Below are 26,002 nucleotides of genomic sequence, written 5' to 3'. Positions count from 1 at the left end.
TATATGAGGATGCTAGAGATATAGCTGAATATTGAACAAGGCTAGTTCACCAGAATGGTGAACTAGCTTTAACTATGAACTAACTTTAAAACTATGCACACTCGTTGCTGACACCACTTCCTCACTCAAACTGTTCCAAGTCTCAACACATCTTTGTGGGAAACTATATTTTTTAACATCTATAAGACATCTTCCCTTCCTCAGTTTCTCATTATCCACTTCATCCATTCCATTAATCAATTTATAAACTTGTATCAGATCCCTTCTCTCTCTCTCCTCTCTGTTCCAAGGTTGGTAGATCCATAGCTTTTAGTCTCTCCTCATATGTCATCCCTTTAAATTCATGTAGCCATTTTTTGTAGTCTCTCCAATTTCCTTATGTGTTTCTTTTTATGGGGGGTTCACACAACTCCTGGTCTTATTTTAGTACTTATCAATTTCTTCATCATTTCTTTGTCCATGTAGTGAAATGCTACTCCAATATTCCTTAGCAAATTATATGTTTCTCTAAAAATTCTATCAATATGGCTTACTGCTTGATTGTTTTCTTCCATCGTCACTCCTAAGTCCTTTTCCTTTTTAACTTTCTCCAGTTCTACTCCATCTCCCATCTTATAGATTCCCACAGGTCGTCTTTCACTCTTTCCCATTTCCATGACATGGCTTTTGTTCACATTGAATTCCATTTCCCACTTCTTACTCCATTCCCAGATGTTATTTAGGTCTTCTTGCAGTATTTCACAATCCTCCTTTTGCATTGTAACTCTGCACAGTTTCATATCATCTGCAAACAGATTTATGTAGCTGTTCACTCCTTCTAGCATGTCATTAATATAAATGAGGAAAAGTATTGGTGCCAATACTGACCCCTGTGGCACTCCGCTTTCTACTGCTCTCCACTTGGACTTCACATCTTTAACTACCGTCCTTATTTCTCTCCCCCTCAAATAATTTTCTATCCATTTCAATGTGCTTCCTTGAAGCCACCCTTCTCCTCTAACTTCCATAGTAATCTTGCATGTGGCACTTTGTCAAACGCCTTTTTTAAATCTAAATAAATACAGTCAACCCATCCCTCTCTCTCTTGTACTCTATCAACTATTCTAGAATAGAAACTCAATAAATTAGTTACACAAGACCGTCTTTTTCTAAAACCAAATTGGCTACTTGATATTAATTTGTTGTCTTCAAGGAATTCGATCCATTGTTTCTTTATTATTCTTTCACACATCTTGCATATTACACTAGTTAGTGATACCGGTCTGTAATTTAAAGGTTCTTCCTTCCTTCTGCTCTTATATATAGGAACCACCTCAGCTCTTTTCCATTCTACTGGTACTGTTCCATTTCCTATTGAGCATTTTATGATGTTGTATATAGGACTTGCTAGTTCTTCCCTACATTCTTTCAGTATTCTGCCTGAGACTTCATCTGGTCCCATTGCCTTCTCTTCATCCATTTACTTCATTAACTCTTTTATTTCAAGCTTGGTTACTTTAATTTCTTTCATATACAGTACCCTCCCGAGTTTAGCGCTATCCAAGTTTCGCGATCCTCGAGTTTGGCGCTTAGTCCTAAATTCTTACCATCCCGAGTTTGGCGCTGTATCGCCCTGAGTTTCGCGCTGCTTTGACAAGTATCGGTCGCGTTTACTTCCGGGCGGCGGCACATATGCTGCCCCAAGACTCCTGCAGTTGGCTGACTGAGCTGACCACGTGTGCACGCGTTCTTAGCCCTCTTCCACCAGCATCTTGATAGTTCTTATATGCAAGCTAATTAATTGTGATGTCAGGAAATAAAGGAGGCACTGCAGCATGTGGCTCAAAGAAACCTACTTCGGCAAAAGGAAGCAGGCCAGAGAGGCAGGGTAAGAAGAAAAGACTGTTAAACATGAAGGAAAAAGGCGAAGTGTTGGATAAGCTTGATGCTGGAATGGGACCTGTTGCCGTTGGAAACTTGTTCAACATTAGTGAGTCTACTGTTAGAGGAATAAGAGCAAACGTGAGGAAATAAAACGTTTCCTGAAAGACGCCGAGGAGCTCTGTGATTCAAGTTGCTCACATCACGCATCCTACAAGCAAGTTGATGGTAACAACAGAACACTATTTGAAGAAATATATTGTTGACAAAAATGACCGAAATGTGTGCATATCTTCTGGTAAGGTAAGACAGAAGGCAAGAGAAATATATGCTGCAGTGGCACGCAAGTTAAACATTGACAATCCTCCACCTTTCTCTGCTAGTAATGGCTGGTTCTCAAGGTTCCAAAAAAGACACTCGTTCAAGAGGGCACGATGTCTGGGTGAAGCAGCAGACGCATCTACAGAAGAGGTGGAAAGTTTCATTGGTGTCTTGAAACAGATGACTGAGGACGGCGGTTACGATCTCCGTCAAATATTCAACGCCGATGAAACGAAATTTGAAGGCTTTACGCTAGCGGACCATGCCCCAGAGTGAGATTATGTGCTGTTAGAGTTCTTATTATTTATTTTCTTTTTTTGTTCTTTTCAATAAAGTGTGTATCCCAGTTTTTTTCGTCTTAACAAGAGCATTCTTCACTGAAACTGAATACACCCACCAATTTATCGGTATTTTGAAATAAAGGAGTACAGTGGGGAGGGAAAAAAATCAGCTTCGTCCCGGGCCAGAATGAATAAGCGTTTTTACATTGTTTTCAATACCCCGAGTTTAGCAATCCTCGAGTTTGGCGCTATATCTTAAGAAGAAAGCAAACGCTAAACTCGGGAGGGTACTGTAGATTGTCTCTCTATTACTTTGTGGCCTCTCAAATTTGGATTCTTTAGTAAAGACCTCCTGGAATTTTTTATTTAATAGTTCTGCCATACGTTTTGGGTCTTCCACCATCCTGTTCTCTCCTTTTAACCTTTCTATTGTTTCTTTTTGCCTAATTTTTCCATTTATGAATCTATAGAACAATTTTGGTTACTCCTTACATTTTTCGACAATGTCTTTTTCGAAGTTCTTTTCCTCTTCCTTCCTCACCTTAACATATTCATTTCTTGCTGCTTTGAAGATTTCCTTATTTGCTAGATTTGTATTTCTCCTCCACCTTTTCCATGCTCCATCTCTTTTCTCCTTTGCCCTAGCACACCTTGCATTAAACCAATCTTTCTTTCCTTCTTCTTTAGGTCTATATTTCGGGACATATTCCCTGACTCCTGTTTTGTATATTTCAAAAAATAAGTTATATTTGTCTTGTATTGTCTCTGAGTTTTCCATCTCCTCCCAGTCTATGTTTTTAAAATAGTTCTTGAGATTCTCAATATCAGCCTTTCTGTAATTTAATCGGTCTCCTTTGTATGAATCGTCTCTATCTTCCTTTCCCTCTTCTATATCTATTTCTAATATTGCATGGTCACTCTTTCCCAATGGGCACTTATATCTTATATCATCATTCATTTGTATAATCTTTGTAAAAACTAGGTCCAATCTCGCCAGCTCGTCGTTTCCTCTGAATCTTGTGCATTCCTTTACTCTCTGGTCCATCATATTGTATATCATTAGGTTCAAGAATCTTTCTCCCCAGGCTTCTTCCCCCATACCACTTTCATAATTTTCCCAGTCCACTTCTTTACAGTTGAAATCTCCTACTAATATCACTTTTCTCCTTTCTTTAACGATTCTCGTTAGACTCCTTATTGTGTCATCTATCATGTCTTTATATTCTTGATTGGTCCATGAATTTTTTTTTTTTGGTGGCACATATGTTACAATGATTGTAAACTCTTTTATTAATATGCATCTTAATATACAATGTGTGTGTGTGTGTGTGTGTGTGTGTGTGTGTGTGTGTGTGTGTGTGTGTGTGTGTGTGTGTGTGTAATTCACCTCGGTCGTCTGCTGGTCATCCAGCCAGTCTTCCCCATTATGGAGTGAGCTCAGAGCTCATAGACCGATCTTTGGGTAGGACTGAGACCACAACACACTCCACACACCAGGAAAGCAAGGCCACAACTCCTCGAGTTACATCCCGTACCTATTTACTGCTAGATGAACAGGGGCCACACATTAAGAGGCTTGCCCATTTGCCTCGCCGCTTCCCGGGACTCGAACCCAGCCCTCTCGATAGTGAGTGAAGCGTGCTAACCACTACACTACGCGGTGTGTGTTTGTGTGTGTGTGTGTGTATGTATGTATGTATTCATGTGTTATTGATTTCATAATTTTCATCTTCTGTTTCAGCCAAAGGAGCCATTGCGGTTGAAATTTCGTTACCTTGATTTACGTCACAGTGAACTACAAGCAAACTTAAGATTAAAGTCTCAGGTGAGTAAAATCAACATCCATTGTTTTTATTCTGTACCTCATCCAACCATCACTTGGAAATGTGTCTCAGTAGGTTGATTAACAACAGTGTATTTATGTTTGATAAACTCTGGTGTTCAGAAAATAAATTCAGAGATTTCTCATTGTGTTTACTCAAATTGTCTTGGTACTAACTGTGTTATGTGATGTGAATTTCTGGTGTTATGTAGCAAACTATATGCACACACACACACACACACACACACACACGGGACATCGTCGATGGCGGAGGTGGTCGCTGAGCTCCAGAGCAATCATCTCTAATTCTACAGTTACCATTGCCTAAGAGTAACCAAGGTGAGAAAGTAGCTGGTAATGTTTGTCCCGTCTCCATATAGTCATGTTAACTGTTGATTAGCAAAATAATGTCCAGGGAAGGTAAATATAAACTGTAGCCTGCGTTTGAGCCATCAGCTGGTTTGTTTACATCTGAGCAACATGGCGGCCGTGAACTCGAAAGATGAATCAGACTTCACAGGATTTCAAGGAATAATGGAGAAGAGCGCTTATGTGAAGAAAATTCTGGAGTTGGAAGGTAAAATTGAAAAACTGTTTGAAAAGTATGGGGGCCTGGAAACGAGTTATGACAATGTAAAGAAAGACTGTGCCGATATGAAGAAGGAAAATGAAACACTGAAAGAGGAAGTTAAGCTAATTAAAGTGAATTGCGAAAAATGTGGAGAATCTGTAGGAAAAGTGATGGAGAAGCAGGCTGAATGGAAAAAGTCAGGAAGTGGAAAGAAAGGAGGTAAATTACAAAGTTGCAAGTCTGGAAAAGGAAATCAAAGAGTCTGGGAGAAAACTTTGGGCCTTGCTGAAATTATAGATCAACAGATCATAGAAGAGAAGATTGCTGAGAAAGTGGTGAAGGTTATTAAATCAAATGAGACATTGGTGAGGGAAACTGTAGACAAAAAGAGATGTGTGGTGATATTTGGTGTGGAGGAGGATAAGACACCGAGTAAAATGGAGAGAGAGAAAACATAAAAAGGTGATAAATAATATCATTAATGTGGTGCAGGAGGAGGAAAAGACCTAGTACATGAAATAGAGGACTTCCATAGAATTGGAAAGTTCACAAGAGAAGGTATGAGGCCAATAAGAATCAAACTTAAGTCACAAAAGGATGTAGATGAATTGGTGGAGAAGTCATGGAGGCTAGCCCAGCAGGAAACAACAAGGAAGATTTGGTTGAGAAGAGATCTCGGTGAAAAGGAAAGAGAAATGTTAAATGAGTTGAGAAAGGAGGCTTTGAAAAAAATGAAGAGAGGACAGAAGAGGAGAAGAAAGAGTTTTTCTGGAGAATCTTGGATATGAGACTGAGGAAGTGGTTCATAACCCAGAAAAGTACAGCAAGAAAGGACTAAAGAAACTTACGTATGAGCGGAATGTAATGTATTCCAACATAAATGGAGTGATATCGGGATTTTAGAACTCAACGATTACTTGAGGGACAAGAACCCAGATATTGTGGGTCTTACTGAAACAAAACTGAGAGAGGAGAAGACCTGATGATGGTTGGAGAAGGAAATATAATGTTTGGAAAAGAAATAGAGTAGGTAAGATGGGAGGAGGAGTGATGTTGCTGGTTAAAAAGATATAAAGGTGGATCAAGTGAAAGAAGGTATGGGAAAGGCAGAAGTGCTAAAGATCAGAGCAGAAACTAATGAAGGAAAAAGAGGCACTACATAGTGGTGTACGTACCACCTAAGACAAATGCATGGTCAGTACAGGAATATGAAGAAATGATAAGTGATACAGGAACATGTCTGGAAGAAATGTTGGGTGGCTGTGAACGAACTATAATGATGGGAGATTTTAATTGTAAAGAGGTGTGTTGGGAGGACTGGTCAATGGAAGGATCAGAGACAACATGGGAAATACACTATTGACACTGGCAATGGAAAATGTGTTAACTCAGTGGGTCAAAGAAGATACTAGGTTTGGAGGAGAGGGAGCATCGTCAAGACTGGACTTGGTCTTTAGTACAGAGCCAATGGTCATTGAGGAGATGAGGGTGGAGTGCCCTTTAGCAAAGAGTGATCATGCAGTTTTGGAGTTCAAGGTGATAGATGAAGAGAAATCTAGAAGAAATGAAGAATATAAAGTGGGAAGATGGAATTATGCCAAGACAGATTTTGGAAACCTAAAGAAATTCTTTCAAGAGACAAATTGGATGAAATTCAAGAGTGCTAAGGAGCAAATGAAAAGTGGAAGGAATTTATAAAAATATACAAAGAAGGTGAGAAAAATTTGTACCAATAAGACAACATAGAGAAGTTGGAAAGCAGGACTGGTTTAACGATAGATGTGAAAAGGCTAGAACAAGAAAAGAGGATGCATGGAAGAGGTGGAGAAGGAAAAGACGGATTAAGCAGTGGGAAAGTTACAAAAGAGCAAGAAATGAATATGTGTTGATTAGAAGAGAAGAAAGAAAGAAACAAGAAAAGGATATAATTGATAAATGTAAAGACCAACCAAGGCTTTTTTACAGACATGTGAACAACATGTGAACATGTTCGCGGTCTACATAAATGACATGGTGGATGGGGTGTCCAGTTATGTGAGCCTATTTGCAGACGATGCAAAATTGTTAAGAAAAGTGAGATGTGACAAAGATTGCGAACTACTCCAGGAAGACTTGGACAGAATATGGAAATGGAGCTGTACATGGCAAATGGAGTTCAACACGACAAAATGCAAGAAAATAGAGTTTGGCAAGAGTGAAAGAAGAATCAGGAGTATGTACAAGATAGGAAATGAAGACATAAAACCAGTCATGAAGAAAAGACCTTGGGGTGACAATTACCAATGACCTATCGCCACACACACACACACACACACACACACACACACACAGTGTGGTTTCAGAAAAGGAAGATCGTGCGTATCTAATTTATTATGTTTTTATTCAAGAGTGACTGACATACTACAACATAGAGAGGGATGGGTGGATGCTATTTAACTGGACTTGGGAAAGGCCTTTGATAGAGTGTCACACAATACTGATGTGGAAACTAAAGAAGATTGGAGGAGCAAGTGATAAACTAGCAAAATGGATATAAAATGACTTAGTGGGAAGAGAAATGAGAACAGTGGTGAAAGGAAAGAAGACAGAGTGAAAAAATGTAACCAGTGGAGTTCCACAAGGGTCAGTGCTTGGTCCCATCATTTTTCTGATTTATGTTAATGATATGCCAGTAGGAATTGACAGTTACATGAATATGTTCGCGGTCGATACTAAAATTATGAAGAGAGTAAAGAATGTGGAAGATTGTAACAGTTTACAAGATCTTAATAAAATATATGAGTGGAGTAGAGTGGCAGATGGAATTCAATATAAACAAGAGCCATATTATGAAAATGGGAAGAAGTAGATACAGACCAAAGAAAGATTACAGGCTGGGTGGTGAGAAGATTGAAGAGACCAATGAGGAGAAAGACTTAGGAGTAACCGTGCAAAACACTTTGTCACCAGAGAAACACATTAACAAAATATTTTGGAAAACAAATAACATGCTTTAAAATATTGGCCTTGCATTCCACTATCTAGATGAAGGAATGATGAAGAAGATACTATGCACTTTAATAAGACCCCAGTTAGAATATGCAGCTTGTGTCTGGTCACCACACATGAAGAAAAATGTGAAGAAGTTGGAAAGGGTACAGAGGCTGGCAACAAGGATGGTACCAGGAATCAGGGAGTTAGACTATGAGGAAAGACTGAGGGAACTGGGGCTGACCACATTAGAAGAGAGAAGAACAAGGGGAGACATGATAACTATGTATAAATTAGTGAACAAGATTGACATACTGGACAGAGAGTTGATTAAGGTGACCACAAGTAATCAGCTCCGAGGACATGGAAAAAAGCTAATAAAGGACATCTGTCTAAATGACGTGAGAAAATACAGTTTCCCGCATCGTAGCATTGATAAGTTGAATAAACTGAGCAGTCATGTCGTTGACACAGTGTGTGTCAATCAGATGAAAGAAAGATTTGACAGGAGTGGACACGGAGACAAGACTCGGAAAGCTTAGCTCGAGCCCTGTAATACACAAATAGGTAAATGCACACACATATAGATATGCCTACACATTGTGTACATATATAGCAGATATAGATAACATCTGTTCTTTGCTTGGTAGTTTAAGTATGAAGTGTATGAAATGCATTTAAGGTGAGATATTATGTAACTGGCACAGTGACATAAAACAAAGTAATGACAGCACAAATGCGGCAGTAAGACTTCAGGGAAAGCAGTGAAGAAGTAAGATATATTGCAATATATCAGAGTTTGCAATATTATTGTCATGTTATTTATCACTACTATGTATGTAATTTCATGACAAAGTCACGGTTAGTATAAGGTAGGTTAGATTGAGTTAGGTGAGTCGGATTTGGAATTAGAGTAAGGTATGGTAAATAAAGAAAGAAACTAATAATAGGTAAGATATGGTTAGGTCAAGTGTATAAATAGAGTAGGCTTGCTAAAGTAGTCTGGGTTTACATGGGTTTGTCAATTCATTAGGTGAAAGACAGATTACATATGGTAGGTGAGTTGTTCATGAAATTATTTAAGGTAAAGGTGGGCAGTGAATAAAGTGAGGGTAGAAATTGTGTTAGGAAGAACAATGTTGGTAAGAAATGTCAGCTTGAACTGAGGTCAGAATTATGATTCCAGAGGTAGGATTTTTAAGTGAAAAGTTATGGTTACGAAAGTATGACAGGTAAGGAAGGGAAGGGAAGAATGAGATGCGGAAAGTTTGTTAGGAATAATTTATGTCGAGCAGTGAAGATTTAGTAAGGTAGGAAATGGCTATTTGCTCAAGAAATAATATAGAAGTACATGCAAGAATAAACATCAAGAATAAACATACATAACAGTAAAGGTAGGTAATCGTCAGAGGTCAGATAACTGATGTGCAAGTTATTATAATGTGCAGACATATAATTTCCACCACATGTAGTTTTTTTTTTTTTTGTTAATCTACCAGTGATGAGTGCAAGAGCAGGTTATAGGAATGTGTATAGACTTGAAAAAAAAAAAAAAACAGTAAGAATTTTTAAGTTCAGCTTATCAACTTAATTTGATGAACAAAGTCATGTTTGATAGAGTTAGCTAGATTTGGTGAGAAAAAAAAAAACAAAATAATTTCATCAATCAATCTATTATCAAATAAGTACAGACATTTAACCATGACAAAGTCATGGTTAATATAAGGTAGGTATGTTAAATTGAGTTAGGTGAGTGAGACTTGGATATATGGTAAGGTACGGTAAATAAAGAAAGAAACTAATGATAGAGGTAAGAGATATGGTTAGGTCAAGTGTATATATAAATAGAGTAGGCTTGCTAAAGTAGTCTGGGTTTACATGGGTTTGTCAATTCATTAGGTGAAAGACAGATTACATATGGTAGGTGAGTTGTTCATGAAATTATTTAAGGTAAAGGTGGGCAGTGAATAAAGTGAGGGTAGAAATTGTGTTAGGAAGAACAATGTTGGTAAGAAATGTCAGCTTGAACTGAGGTCAGAATTATGATTCCAGAGGTAGGATTTTTAAGTGAAAAGTTATGGTTACGAAAGTATGACAGGTAAGGAAGGGAAGGGAAGAATGAGATGCGGAAAGTTTGTTAGGAATAATTTATGTCGAGCAGTGAAGATTTAGTAAGGTAGGAAATGGCTATTTGCTCAAGAAATAATATAGAAGTACATGCAAGAATAAACATCAAGAATAAACATACATAACAGTAAAGGTAGGTAATCGTCAGAGGTCAGATAACTGATGTGCAAGTTATTATAATGTGCAGACATATAATTTCCACCACATGTTTTTTTTTTTTTTTTTTTGTTAATCTACCAGTGATGAGTGCAAGAGCAGGTTATAGGAATGTGTATAGACTTGAAAAAAAAAAAAACAGTAAGAATTTTTAAGTTCAGCTTATCAACTTAATTTGATGAACAAAGTCATGTTTGATAGAGTTAGCTAGATTTGGTGAGAAAAAACAAAAAAACAAAATAATTTCATCAATCAATCTATTATCAAATAAGTACAGACATTTAACCATGACAAAGTCATGGTTAATATAAGGTAGGTATGTTAAATTGAGTTAGGTGAGTGAGACTTGGATATATGGTAAGGTACGGTAAATAAAGAAAGAAACTAATGATAGAGGTAAGAGATATGGTTAGGTCAAGTGTATATATAAATAGAGTAGGCTTGCTAAAGTAGTCTGGGTTTACATGGGTTTGTCAATTCATTAGGTGAAAGACAGATTACATATGGTAGGTGAGTTGTTCATGAAATTATTTAAGGTAAAGGTGGGCAGTGAATAAAGTGAGGGTAGAAATTGTGTTAGGAAGAACAATGTTGGTAAGAAATGTCAGCTTGAACTGAGGTCAGAATTATGATTCCAGAGGTAGGATTTTTAAGTGAAAAGTTATGGTTACGAAAGTATGACAGGTAAGGAAGGAAGGGAAGAATGAGATGCGGAAAGTTTGTTAGGAATAATTTATGTCGAGCAGTGAAGATTTAGTAAGGTAGGAAATGGCTATTTGCTCAAGAAATAATATAGAAGTACATGCAAGAATAAACATCAAGAATAAACATACATAACAGTAAAGGTAGGTAATCGTCAGAGGTCAGATAACTGATGTGCAAGTTATTATAATGTGCAGACATATAATTTCCACCACATGTAGTTTTTTTTTTTTTGTTAATCTACCAGTGATGAGTGCAAGAGCAGGTTATAGGAATGTGTATAGACTTGAAAAAAAAAAAAACAGTAAGAATTTTTAAGTTCAGCTTATCAACTTAATTTGATGAACAAAGTCATGTTTGATAGAGTTAGCTAGATTTGGTGAGAAAAAAAAAAAAACAAAATAATTTCATCAATCAATCTATTATCAAATAAGTATCAGACATTTAACCATGACAAAGTCATGGTTAATATAAGGTAGGTATGTTAAATTGAGTTAGGTGAGTGAGACTTGGATATATGGTAAGGTACGGTAAATAAAGAAAGAAACTAATGATAGAGGTAAGAGATATGGTTAGGTCAAGTGTATATATAAATAGAGTAGGCTTGCTAAAGTAGTCTGGGTTTACATGGGTTTGTCAATTCATTAGGTGAAAGAATGGAGCTGTACATGGCAAATGGAGTTCAACACGACAAAATGCAAGAAAATAGAGTTTGGCAAGAGTGAAAGAAGAATCAGGAGTATGTACAAGATAGGAAATGAAGACATAAAACCAGTCATGAAGAAAAAGACCTTGGGGTGACAATTACCAATGACCTATCGCCAGAGAGACATATAAACAAAATAATTGGAGAAGTATTGAACTTATTGAGGAACATAAGAGTGGCGTTCAGATATTTAGATGAAGAAATGATGAAGAAAATAATTACTGCAATGATAAGACCGAGGCTTGAATATGCAACAATACAGTGGGCTCGAACTTAAAGAAACACATAAGGAAACTAGAGAAAGTACAGAGGGCTGCAACGAAAATGGTGCCTGACTTAAGAGATTTGACTTATGAAGACAGACTGAAAAGAATGCAACTTCCGACCCTGGAAAACAGAAGAGAAAGGGGAGACCTGATAGCAATATACAGAGTGATGATTGGCATGGAAAAATGGATAGGGAAGATCTGTGTATGTGGAATGAAAGAATGTCGAGAGGGCATGGGAAAAACTAAAATGGCCACTTATAGGAGAGATGTGAAAAATATAGCTTCCCTCATAGAAGGGTGGAAGCATGGAATAGTTTAGACGTGGAAGTGGTCAGCAAGGAATATTCATGATTTTAAGAAAAGCTGGACATTAATAGATATGGAGACGGGACAACACGAGCATAGCTCTTTTCCGTATGTTACAATTAGGTAAATACAATTAGGTAAATACACACACACACACACACACACACACACACACACACACACACACACACACACACACACACACACACACACACACACAGAGACGAAACTAAGCTAAGAACCGAAAATGAAGAATTAAAAGTCCAAATAGCGAACTACAAGAAATTGATGGAAGAAGGACTGGTAAAGCCGAGAAAGAAAAAGAAAAGCTAAAAGATCTAGTTAACAAAGAAGAAGAAAGAGTACAAGACGTGATTAAAAAAGAAGTACAAGTATGGAGAATCCAAGATAAGAAAGACAAGGAATCATTTCAAGAAGTATTTCAAGAACAGTTAAAAGAAAGAGATGAAAATATGACAAGCAAAATGATAGGAGTCCTCAAGAAAAAAGAAAATTTAGTAAGAGAAATTGCAGAAAAAAAGAAGTGTAATTATTTTTGGACTAAAAGAAAAAAATGTTAAATATAGACCAAGAAGGGAAAAGAACGAAATGAAATCAGTAAAAGACCTACTAAAACATCTGAATGACGAGGATAGACAGAACTTAGAAGAGGAAGTAGAAGAAATCCATAGAATGGGACCATATCAAGAAGGAACAGTGAGACCAATTAAGATATTACTAAAATCACAAGCAGCAGCAGAAGAAGTACTATATAGAAAAACGAAACTCAGAGAAACAGAAGGTTGCAAAGATATATATATAAAGAAAAATAGAAACGAGGAGGAAAGGAAGAGACACAATGAACTGGTGGCAGAAGCAAGAGAAAAAATAATGAAATGTCAGAGGAGGAGAAGAAGGCATTTTTTTGGAGAATTATAGGAGACAGGATAAGGAAATGGTATATAAAAGAGAAAGAAGAGAAAAGAATGGAGCAAGTTTAACTAAAAATGATAAGAACAAGAGATTAAAAATGATGCATACAAACATAGATGGGATTTTATCTAGTAAATAAGAATTAAGAGATTACATAAAGAAAGAAGAACCAGATATTGTATGCCTGGTGGAAACAAAGTTAAATGAGGCAATAAATATAGACATAGATAAAAGGTAAAATATATGGAGGAGAGACAGAGTGGGTAAAGGAGGAGGAGGAGTCATGATGATGTTAAGGAAGGAGATAGTGGTAAATCAAGTGGAGTTTGGGGAAGGAAAATCAGAAATACTGTATATTAAGATGCATATTAACAAAAAGGAGTTAACAATCATTGGAACATATGTGCAACCAAAACCAAACTCATGGACTAACCAAGAATATAGAGACATGATAGATGACACAATAAGGAGTCTTACAAGAATCATTAAGGAAAGGAGAAAAGTGATATTGGTAGGAGATTTCAACTGTAAGGAGGTAGACTGGGAAAATTATGAAAGTGGTATGGGGAAGATGCCTGGGAGATAGATTCCTGAACCTAATGATAGATAATTTGATGGTCCAAAGAGTAAAGGAAAACACAAGATTCAGAGGAAACGATGAGCCGGCAAGATTAGACCTAGTTTTTACAAGGGATATACCAATTAACGATGATATAAGATACAAGTGCCCATTGGGAAAGAGTGACCATGTAATATTAGAGATGGATATAGAAGAAGGAAAGGAAGATAGAGATGAATCATACAAAGGAGACCGATTAAATTACAAAAAGGTTGATATTGAGAATCTCAAGAACTATTTTAAAAACATAAACTGGGAGGAGATGGAAAACTCATTAACGGTTCAAGAGAAATATAACTTATTTTTGGAAATATACAAAATGGGTCAGGGAATATGTTCTGAAATATAGACCTAAAGAAGAAGGAAAGAAAGATTGGTTTAATGCAAGATGTGCTAGGGCAAAGGAGAAACGAGATGGAGCATGGAAAAGGTGGAGAAGAAACAGAAATCCAGAAAATAAGGAAAACTTCAAAACAGCAAGAAATGAATATGCTAAGGTGAGAAAGGAAGAAAAAAAGAACTATGAAAAGGACATTGTCGAAAAATGTAAGGAACAACCAAAATTGTTCTACAGATTCATAAATGGAAAAATAAGACAAAAAGAAACAATAGAAAGGTTAAAAGGAGAAAACGGAATGGTGGAAGACCCAAAAAGTATGGCAGAACTGTTAAATAGTAAATTTCATGAGATCTTTACTAAGGAATCCAAATTTGAAAGACCACAGGGTAATAGAGAGACTGTCTATATGAAAGAGATTAAAGTAACCAAGCTTGAAATAAAAAAGTTGATGACGGAATTGGATGAGGAAAAGGCAATGGGACCAGATGAAGTCTCAGGCAGAATACTGAAAGAATGTAGGGAAGAACTAGCAAGTCCAATATACAACATCATAAAATGTAAGGAACAACCAAAATTGTTCTACAGATTCATAAATGGAAAAATAAGACAAAAAGAAACAATAGAAAGGTTAAAAGGAGAAAACGGAATGGTGGAAGACCCAAAAAGTATGGCAGAACTGTTAAATAGTAAATTTCATGAGATCTTTACTAAGGAATCCAAATTTGAAAGACCACAGGGTAATAGAGAGACTGTCTATATGAAAGAGATTAAAGTAACCAAGCTTGAAATAAAAAGTTGATGACGGAATTGGATGAGGAAAAGGCAATGGGACCAGATGAAGTCTCAGGCAGAATACTGAAAGAATGTAGGGAAGAACTAGCAAGTCCAATATACAACATCATAAAATGCTCAATAGAAAATGGAACAGTGCCAGTGGAGTGGAAAAGAGCTGAGGTGGTTCCCATATATAAGAGCGGAAGGAAGGAAGAACCTTTAAATTACAGACCGGTATCACTAACTAGTGTAATATGCAAGATGTGTGAAAAAGTAATAAAGAAGCAATGGATCGAGTTTCTTGAAGGCAACAAAATATTATCAAATAGCCAATTTGGTTTTAGAAAAGGTCGGTCATGTGTGACAAATTTATTGAGTTTCTACTCTAGAATAGTTGATAAAGTACAAGAGAGAGAGGGATGGGTTGACTGCATTTATTTAGATCTAAAAAAAGGCTTTTGATAAAGTGCCACATGAAAGATTACTATGGAAGTTAGAGGAGAAGGGTGGCTTAAAAGGAAGCACATTGAGATGGATGAAGAATTACTTAAGGGGGAGAGAAATAAGGACGATAGTTAAAGATATGAAGTCCAAGTGGAGAACAGTAGACAGCGGAGTGCCACAGGGGTCAGTATTGGCACCAATACTTTTTCTCGTATATATAAATGACATGCCAGAGGAGTGAACAGCTACATAAATCTCTTTTGGACGATGCGAAACTGTGCAGAGTCATTAAACAAAAGAGGATTGTGAAATACTACAGGAAGACTTAAACAAGACTGGAAATGGAGCAAAAATGGGAGATGGAATTCAATGTGGACAAAAGCCATGTCATGGAAATGGGAAAAAGTGAAAGACGACCAGTGGGAATCTATAAGATGGGAGATGGAGTAGAACTAGAAAAAGTAAAAAGGAAAAGGACTTGGGAGTGACAATGGAAGAAAATAATCAACCGGTAAGCCATATTGATAGAATTTTCAGAGAGACGTATAATTTGCTAAGTAATATTGGAGTAGCATTTCACTATATGGACAAGGAAATGATGAAGAAATTGAAAAGTACTAAAATAAGACCTAGATTGGAATATGCAGGAGTTGTGTGGACTCCCCATAAAAAGAAACACATAAGAAAATTAGAGAGACTACAAAAAATGGCTACAAGAATGGTTCCACAATTTAAAGGGATGGCATATGAGGAGAGACTAAAAGCAATGGATCTACCAACCTTGGAGCAGAGAAGAGAGAGAGGGGATCTGATACAAGTTTATAAATTTATTAACGGAATGGGCCAAGTGGATAATGAGAAACTGATCCTGAGAGAAGAATATGACTTTAGAAGCACAAGATCGCATAGTAAGAAACCAAGGAAGGGACGATGTCTGAGAGATGTTAAAAAATTTAGTTTCCCGCAAAGATGTGTTGAGACTTGGAACAGTTTGAGTGAGGAAGTGGTATCAGCAAAGAGTGTACATAGTTTTAAAGAAAAATTGGATAAGTGTAGATATGGAGACGGGACCACACGAGCATAAAGCCCAGGCCCTGTAAAACTACAACTAGGTAAATACAACTAGGTAAATACACACACACACACACACACACACAATTATACACGACCAGTAGCTCAGTGGTTAGAGCGCTGGCTTCACAAGCCAGAGGACCGGGGTTCGATTCCCCAGCCGGGTGGAGATATTTGGGTGTGTCTCCTTTCACGTAGCCCTGTTCACCTAGCAGTGAGTAGGTACGGGATGTAAATCGAGGAGTTGTGACCTTGTTGTCCCGGTGTGTGGTATGTGCCTGGTCTCAGGCCTATCCCAAGATCGGAAATAATGAGCTCTGAGCTCGTTCCGTAGGTAACGTCTGGCTGTCTCGTCAGAGACTGCACCAGATCAAACACACACACACACACACACACAAGATTAGATTAGGTTAGGTTAAGATCATTTAATATTCTGACTGACACACACACACACACACACACACACACACACACACACACACACACACACACACACACACACACACACATTAATGGTTCAAGAGAAATATAACTTATTTTTGGAAATATACAAAACTGGGGTCAGGGAATATGTCCCGAAATATAGACCTAAAGAAGAAGGAATAAAAGATTGGTTTAATGCAAGATGTGCTAGGGCAAAGGAGAAAAGAGATGGAGCATGGAAAAGGTGGAGAAGAAACAGAAATCCAGAAAATAAGGAAAACTTCAAAACAGCAAGAAATGAATATGCTAAGGTGAGAAAGGAAGAAGAAAGGAACTATGAAAAGGACATTGTTGAAAAATGTAAGGAACAACCGAAATTGTTCTACAGATTCGTAAATGGAAAAATAAGGCAAAAAGACACAATAGAAAGGTTAAAAGGAGAGAACGGGATGGTGGAAGACCCCAAAAAGTATGGCAGAACTATTAAATAGTAAATTTCAGAAGGTCTTTACTAAGGAATCCAAATTTGAGAGACCACAGGGTAATAGAGAGATTGTCCATATGAAAGAGATTAAAGTAACCAAGCTTGAAATAAAAGAGTTGATGACAGAATTAGATGAGGAGAAGGCAATAAGACCGGATGAAGTCTTAGGCAGAATATTAAATAAATGTAGAGAAGAACTAGCAAGTCCTATAAACATCATAAAATTCTCAATAAAAAATGGAACAGTACCAGTAGAATGGAAAAGAGTTGAGGTGGTTCCCATATATAAGAGTGGAAGGAAGGAAGAACCTTTAAATTACAGACTGGCATCACTAATTATTGTAATATGGAAGATGTGTGAAAGAATAATAAAGAAACAATGGATTGAGTTTCTTGAAGACAACAAATTATCAAATAGCCAATTTGGTTTTAGAAAAGGTCAGTCGTTTGTAACAAATTTATTGAGTTTCTACTCTAGTTGATAAAGTACAAGAGAGAGAGGGATGGATTGACTGTATTTATTTAGATTTAAAAAAGGCGTTTGATAAAGTGCCACATGAAAGATTACTATGGAAGTTAGAGAAGGGTGGTTTAAAAGGAAGCACATTGAGATGGATGAAAAATTACTTGAGGGGGAGAGAAATAAGGACAGTAGTTAAAGATATGAAGTCCAAGTGGAGAGCAGTACACAGCAGAGTGCCACAGGGGTCAGTATTGGTGCCAATACTTTTTCTCGTATATATAAATGACATGCCAGAGGGAGTGAACAGCTACATAAATATGTTTGCGGACGATGCGAAACTGTGCAGTCATAAAATAAAAAGAGGATTGTAAAATACTGCAGGAAGACTTAAACAAGATCTGGAAATGGAGTGAAAAATGGGAGATGGAATTCAATGTGGACAAAAGCCATGTCATGGAAATGGGAAAAGTGAAAGACGACCAGTGGGAATCTATAAGATGGGAGATGGAGTAGAACAAGAAAAAGTAAAAAAGGAATAGGACTTGGGAGTGACGATGGAAGAAAGCAATCAACTGGTAAGCCATATTGATAGAATTTTCAGAGACATATAATTTGCTAAGGAATATTGGATTAGGATTTCACTATATGGACAAAGAAATGATGAAGAAATTGATAAGTACTAAAATAAGACCAGGAGTTGTGTGAACCCCCCATAAAAAGAAACACATAAGGAAATTGGAGAGACTACAAAAAATGGCTACAAGAATTTAAAGGGATGACATATGAGGAGAGACTAAAAGCTATGGATCTACCAACCCTGGAACAGAGAGGAGAGAGAGAAGGGATCTGATACAAGTTTATAAATTGATTAATGGAATGGATGAAGTGGATAATGAGAAACTGAGGAAGGGAAGATGTCTTAGACATGTTAAAAAATATAGTTTCCCACAAAAATGTGTTGAGACTTGGAACAGTTTGAGTGAGGAAGTGGTGTCAGCAACCAGTGTGCATAGTTTTAAAGTTAGTTCATAGTTAAAGCTAGTTCACCATTCTGGTGAACTAGTCTTCAACTCTGCTATCCTCCATGACCTAGAGCAATTGGTGCACCACCCTTTTCGTATTCCTGACCATCTTGGAGATACGCCCAACATTCTTGATCTTTTCCTTACCTCTAATCCTTCTGCTTATGCTGTTACCCTATCTTCTACATTGGGCTTCTCTGATCACAATCTCATTTCTATATCTTGCCCTATTTCTTCAATTCCTCCTCAGGATCCCTCAAAGTGGAGGTACCTCTAGCATTATGCCTCTGCCAGTTTGGGTGACCTGAGGAGGTAGTATACTGATTTTCCCTGGAATGATTACTGTTTCCGTGTCTGAGGTTCATCTTTGTGTGCTGAACACATAACAGAGGTGATAGTGTCTGGCATGGTGGCGTACATTCCTCATTCTTTTTCTCAACCTAAATCTTCTAAACCTTGGTGTAACACAGCCTGTTCTTGTGCTATATATGATAGAGAGCAGGGCCGGCCCAATGCATAAGTGAAATAAGCGGTGGTTTAGGGCCTCGAGGCCACAAGGGAGCTCCCAACAGCAATAAAAAATATATTGTAGCCTATTTGTTATTTTTTGCCCAAGTATGAATAGTTATTTTTATATGATCAAAGATATGGAGACAATATGGAGTTGTAAAAATATATTATAAGTAATGTTATGTGGTTCTTTGTACTTAAATCAACCATAGATTGTGCTAAATCACCCTTAAATCCAATCTAGTAATATTTATATGGGATCATAAATGCTCTTCGGGCGGCCATTTTTTTCCTGGGTATTGCAGATCGGGCACCACCCTCTAATATTCTTCCATGGGACCCAAACAACCAGTGTGCAAAGTTTGTTGCTTTAATCTAGCGTGTCATGTTTTTTTCGCTAAGCCACCGGACTATATAAGGCTTTGCTGCACCGGCGCTTCCTGCCCAGAAAAACAACAACAAATACGTGCAACTGACGGTTCCCAACATGCAGTGTACCCTGCGCATCCTTAACATAGGTTGTTAGGCTAACGATGTCACAAAAAAGGACATATCCCTCAGGGGCAGAGAAAAGAAAAAGGAAGAAAGAGGAAGAGGAGAAAAAATGTTGAGATAAAGGTATGTTTGTTTAATTACTTGCCTTGGTAGGCTAATGTTTATCAAGAGATTTGTGTAACCTAGCCAGTAACAGCAAATTAGCTAGCTAGGTAAAAACGAGATCATTTATCCGCTATTAGCAACTAGCTAGCTAGTTAAAAATGAGAGAATTTATCTTTTAAAGCCAGGAAGCACAGGTTTTAAGAGTGGGTGATTAAAGGATTAAATAATCCCCAAATTAAGTCATCACAAGGGAGGCCCCCTCCAATAAAGTAATTTGTCCTGCTGTTAGGTAACAAAGGCCATATAGCTCCTAGATGTCATTAGTGGGATTCGAATTGATGCCCCACAATCTATCACCATCGTGGCAGAATGTGGCGCCTTAATCCGCGTGACCACTAAGGACACTAAGAGTGGGTGAAATAAACCATTTGTGTTACTTTGTTTTAGGTACAGTACAGTAGCTCTGTTCATTTATATCATTAAATATTTGTGTAGTATTTATTCATTATTTTATTTTATTCTTTTTTTCTTTGTACAATTGAATTTATAATTATTTTTGTGAGCTATTAAAATTGAAATTTGGAAGTATTATTTGTTTTTATTGATCTTGCATTACAGTTTATTGTTCCACATTGCCGTTGCACTTTTTTTAAACCAAAAATAATTAAACATGACACATTTACAGTAAGAACATTGTCTACCTGTTTATTTACTTAGGGGGCCCCCCAAATACAATTTCGTTTAGGGCCCCATGGAGGCTTGGGCCGGCCCTGATAGAGAGGCTGCCCACAAAAGATACTTGAGCCTTCCATCTCCTGAATCTCATGCACTTTATATTTTTGCCAGGAATCATGCCAAGTCTGTTCTTGAACTTGCCAAACGCTCCTTCATAAATAGAAAATGTCAAAATCTTTTGAACTCCTACTCCCCTCGAGACTTCTGGCATCTGACCAAAACATCTCCAATAACTTTACTTCTTCATTTTTCCCTCCTTTATTTCATCCTGATAGCACCACTGCCATCTCTTTTGTCTCTTAAAATGGAACTTTTCTCTCAAACCTTTGGTAACAACTTTACTTTGGATGATTCTGGACTTGTTCCTCCCTTTCCTCTTCCCTCTGACTATTTCATGTCTACAGTTAAAGTTCTTTGTAATGATGTTTTCCATGCCCTCGCTTGCCTAAACCCTCGGAAGGCTTATGAACCTGATGGGCTCCCTCCTGTTGTTCTCAAAAACTGTGCTTCTGTGCTTGCATCTTGCCTGGCCAAACTCTTTTAACTATGTCTATCGACTTCTTCCTTTCCTTCTTGCTGGAAGTTTGCCTACATTCAGCCTGTTCCTAAAAAGGGTGACCATTCTAATCCATCAAACTACCATCCTATAGCTTTAATCTTTTGTTTGTCTAAAGTTTTTAATCTATCTTGAATAGGAAGATTCTTAAACATCTGTCACTTTACAATCTTCTATCTGATCGCCAGTATGGCTTCCATCAAGGTCACTCTACTGGTGATCTTCTGGTGTTCCTTACTGAAATCTCTTTCATAGATTTCAGTGAAACTTTTGCTGTCACGTTAGACATATCAAAAACTTTTGATAGAGTCTAGCACAAAATTTTTATTTCAAAACTGCCCCCTTATGATTTCTTTCCTTCCCTCTACAACTTTATCTTAAATTTCCTTTCCGACCATTCTATTGCAGCAGTGGTAGACGACCACTGTTCTTCTCTTAAATTCATTAACATTGGTGTTCCTCAGTGTTCTTGTCACCCACTCTCTATTATTCATTAATGATCTTTACCAAACTTCTTGTCCTATCCACTCCTATGCTGATGATACCACCCTACATCTTTCCACGTCCTTTCAGAGACTACCATCCCTTCAGGGAGTCAACAGATCATGCAGGGATGCCACAGAATGCCTGACTTCTGACCTTTCTAAGATTTCTGATTGGGACAGAGAAAACTTAGTTGCATTCAATACCTCAAAAACTCAATTTCTCCATCTATCAACTCGACACGACCTTGCAGACAACTATCCCCTCTTCTTCAGTGACACTCAACTGTCTCCCTCTTCTACATTGAATATCCTCAGCCTATCATTTACTCTTGATCTTAACTGGAAGCTTCATATGTCATCTCTCACTAAAACGGCATTTATGAAGTTAGGCTTTCTGTAGCGTGTCCGTCAGTTTTTCTCGCCAACTGCTAATTCTGTACAAGGACTTTATCCGTCCTTGTATGGAGTACTCTTTGCATGTTTTTTTTTTTTGGGGTGTGGGCAATTCCTTTCACACAGTTTCATTAGATAGGGTGGAATCAAAAGCTTGTCTCCTCTGACTGACTGTCTTCAGCCTTTCTCTCACCTCCAAAATGTTGCATCTCTTTCTATCTCTTATCGCCATTTTCATGTTAACTGCTCTACTGATCATGCTAACTGTATGCCTCCCCGCCTCCTGTGGCTTTGCTGCACAGGGATTTCTTTTTCCTCTCACCCCTATTCTGTCCAACTCCCTAATGCAAGAGTTAACCAGTATTCTCAATCATTCATACCTTTTTCTGGTAAACTCTGGAACTCCCTGCCTGCTTCTGTATCTCCATCTTCCTAGGACTTGCCTTTTTTTTAAGAGAGGTGTCAAAACCTTTGTCCCTCAATTTTTTTTAACTCATGTCTTTTAAGGGAACTGGCAACTCAGTGGGCTTTTTTTTTTTTTTTCTCCATATTTTGTTGCTCTTGGCCAGTTGTCCCTCCTGCATTAAAAAAAAAAAAAAAAAAAATATATATATATATATATATATATATATATATATATATATATTTTTTTTTTTTTTTTTTTTTTCATATGTGAGCTGTTTGATTTCCAAAGGGATTGAATATCTATGAAAAGATGTGAAGTCCAGGGAAATCTCATCAGTGTAGGAGTTAACAGGACAACTTTTCTTTCAAGATTATAGGAAGAAAGTTAGTGACAGAACAGAACCCAGAAGAGAGAGAGAGAGACAGAGAGAGAGAGAGAGAGAGAGAGAGAGAGAGAGAGAGAGAGAGAGAGAGAGAGAGAGAGAGAGAGAGAGAAAGCAAACTTTTATACAATGTAGTCATGGTATATGATATAATGCAAGAGTTAACCATTTCTTTCAATCTTTTTATTTTTTATTTTCTTATTTATGCAATGTGGGCTTTTTTCACGGTAATTTCTTCGCTAAAGGGGATACTTTTTGCGGTACCTCCTATCTAAAAGCCCACCCACTAGGAAATCGTTACCCCGAGTGAGGAAGCCCAATCTACACTCAGACCATGGACAGGATTCAAACCCATATGCTTGGAGACCCTCTGGCCCCAAAGTACACATGGTTCCACTGTACCACGGCAGCTTTTGGTGATAAACTCCGGAATTCCCTGTCTGATTCTGTATTTCCCACTTCCAATGACTTGAACTCTTTTAAGAGTTTAAGTCATTGGAGTTTTATGATTGTCTCTGATTAGTCTTGAAGAACTAGCAGCTTGCTGATTTTTTTTTTTTTTATTTATTTTATTTTTTTATTTATTTATCTATTTTATTATTTTTTTTTCCCCTTCTCTCTTCCTCTCTCTTATCTCCTCTCTCCTCTTTCTACACCCTTATTATCCACAGTTGGTGCACTCTCATATAATGAAAGAGTATTTTATTTTTTTATGCTAGCATAATTGTTTCAGGATATTACTTACAGGTGGCCAAAAAAATGCGAGATTTTCTGCAAGACAAAGAAGGCTTTGTTGAAATAACCACTCCAACACTTTCCATCAACACTCCTGGAGTAAGTAAATGTTTTTTATTTATTTATTTATTTATTTATTTAATTAAAAAAATTTTTTTTACATATTTATAAGTAAAGTAAGGTGCATTGATAAAGCATACATGTGTACGTGAATAAAAATGCATAACAGCCTTCTCCCATCTTCGCCTACGTCCTACACCCACACCTAACCTGGGGGGAGAAACATAAACAGACATCTGCGGTCTTGTTTTCTTTACCTTATGGGGAATTTCAGAACTAATCCACCAGATGTCACCACTGCTACATGTCTCCTGCTGACATAAGCTAAATTATTAATTATGAAATCCCTGGCACATACAGATGCATAGAACATTGATTATTATGACACTGTTGACATTTTGTATTTACTTTCAAATATCTTGTATGGATAATTTTTGGAAAAGTTAGTCAGAACAGAAATATTTTTTTGTGATTATCTTGTAATACTATTATCAATATCTTAAATATGGTATACTACAAGTCTAAATTCTGTTGATTTGGACAAGGAAAAAGTAAAAACTTTGACTGTACTATATAATATGACCTAGCATACTCAGTAATATCGTGATATATGGGTATAATTATTTTTGTGGGGATTTTAGCATCACTTTCATCAAGATCAAGAAGCAGCAAAACAATCGAGCAAAGAATAAGTACTAAATGACTGCGTGCTGTAGAATGAGGAGAGAGAAATGTGTGAAGCTTTCCTCCTCTTCATGGCATAGTGGCATGGACATTACCGCAGGAATTAACTATTTGTCCCACAATGTGTTTGTTAAGTTAAACAGGTGGTCAACCCAGGTTGGGTTAGACAACAACACTCTCGCCAGGATGCTTGAGTTGCCTATTCTTAATTAGAGTTGTTTCCATTAATTAATAAGCTGATCTGTGTGGTTTGGACTTTTAAGTGACACAGACATGTTGTTTTCATGTTTACTCTCAACTGGATTAATACACTTCCGATCAGGGGTGAACTTTTTTGGAAATGTGGATATGACTAAACAAGCTTCAATGCCAGTTCACAAGAAAATCAACTTTCATACATTTGTTCATGGATAGGGTTTGATTTTACCTGTGTTACTAGTTTGAAGGAATTACATAGAAAATATATTACATCGACTTATTGCATCTCTATGTTTACAGAATGACACTGCAGGTATGTTCTATATTTACCTTGTGAGAGCAAAGGAGACACATGCTGTGCTGCCACCTGGTGACAACCAGTAGTTCTGAAAACTCCCCATTGTTTCCTCTTCTTGTTTAGTTTTTATTCATCCTCATCTAACTTCTCTTTCATTATTTCCTTTTCCATTTCTTAGTTTCAGTTTCTCTTTCTTCGGTTGTTTAATTTCTGTCATCACATTTTCATTAAAACTTTTACATCTATAATTTTCTCCTCCAGAGCAGCTTGTTCGACTTAAAGTTTTGCAGACTCTTCCTGCCAATTATCACTATCAGTCTGACATTGTTTAATCCAGAATCTCATTTAATCTGCCATATTACTCAACAGGCTATCTTATCTATTTTTAAACATGTCATGGTCTTGTGATTACTTCATTGTGTGCAGCTACAGTTGGTGCTGCATTCATAACATGGCACCATTGTTGTACATATCTCACCAGGTCAAAATTAATGTCTTTAATTTGCATTTGATAAAGTAACTATTTTCTTTTATTTGAAAACATTATTTTTCTCAACATTCTTTTACTGTTGAAAGTGTTGAAACCCTGGAAATCTCATTTATTATTGCAGCAATACTTGTTAAACTGCAATGTTTGCAAATATTTATTAAAGAGAGGATCCACTTCATATAGCTCATTCTTATGGATCACATCCATCATTACAAGACAGTGTCTCAGCACTGTCTTTGTTTGCTTACTTTTATCCCCTGTTGCCTTTATTTCAATGTTGATTTCCAGCAATCATCAAGAATTATTGAGACAGGACTCATTTAAATCCATTGAGTTACTTTGATATTCCTCACCAGGCTTGTGCTTCACATACTGTTATTATTATTATTTTTTTTTATTTCATTTACCTATTTTTTATTTTTTTCAGGGAGCTCAAGAGTTTGTGGTTCCAAGTAGACATCCAGGGAAATTTTACTCTTTAGTTCAGAGTCCTCAAACTTACAAGCAGTTGGCAATGATTGGTGGGTTTGACAGATATTTTCAGTTTGCTGTTTGCTACAGAGATGAAGGAGCCAAGCCAGATAGGCAACCTGAGTTTTTGCAGGTGAGATGAAGATAGGTTATGCATTCAAATAATTTGCCATTTCTTAGTAAAATGAAAATTTCATTAAATAAGAATATTGTGACCTCTTTTATTATAGTTGATTACATTATAAAGAATATTGAATTACTTATGAAAAGGCCTTGCACTCACTACTCCTTTTGCTTTGAAAAGAGCATGAAGGAATATGTGTTTATTTACCTAA

General features: G+C 37.0%; 1 protein-coding gene across 7 annotated transcripts in view; it reads left to right on the top strand.

Moving 5' to 3' along the window:
- The window catches only part of LOC123500311 (aspartate--tRNA ligase, mitochondrial-like), a 74,489-nt gene that overhangs the window by 17,019 nt on the left and 31,468 nt on the right, over positions 1-26,002 (top strand). For 5 of the 7 annotated variants that reach the window (XM_045249007.1, XM_045249006.1, XM_045249004.1 and 2 more), the window contains 3 exons: positions 4,204-4,287; positions 23,479-23,565; positions 25,624-25,800. In XM_045249007.1, the coding sequence (XP_045104942.1) occupies positions 4,204-4,287; positions 23,479-23,565; positions 25,624-25,800 (348 nt within the window). The remainder of the gene's footprint in view (positions 1-4,203; positions 4,288-23,478; positions 23,566-25,623; positions 25,801-26,002) is intronic. The other 2 variants (XM_045249003.1, XM_045249005.1) reach the window with 2 other exon arrangements.

Source organism: Portunus trituberculatus, unplaced genomic scaffold, assembly GCF_017591435.1.
Source record: "Portunus trituberculatus isolate SZX2019 unplaced genomic scaffold, ASM1759143v1 PGA_scaffold_202__28_contigs__length_962959, whole genome shotgun sequence".
Lineage (NCBI taxonomy): Eukaryota > Metazoa > Arthropoda > Malacostraca > Decapoda > Portunidae > Portunus > Portunus trituberculatus.
Note: the sequence above shows the minus strand (reverse complement) of the source record. Positions and strands in the feature narration are given on the sequence as shown.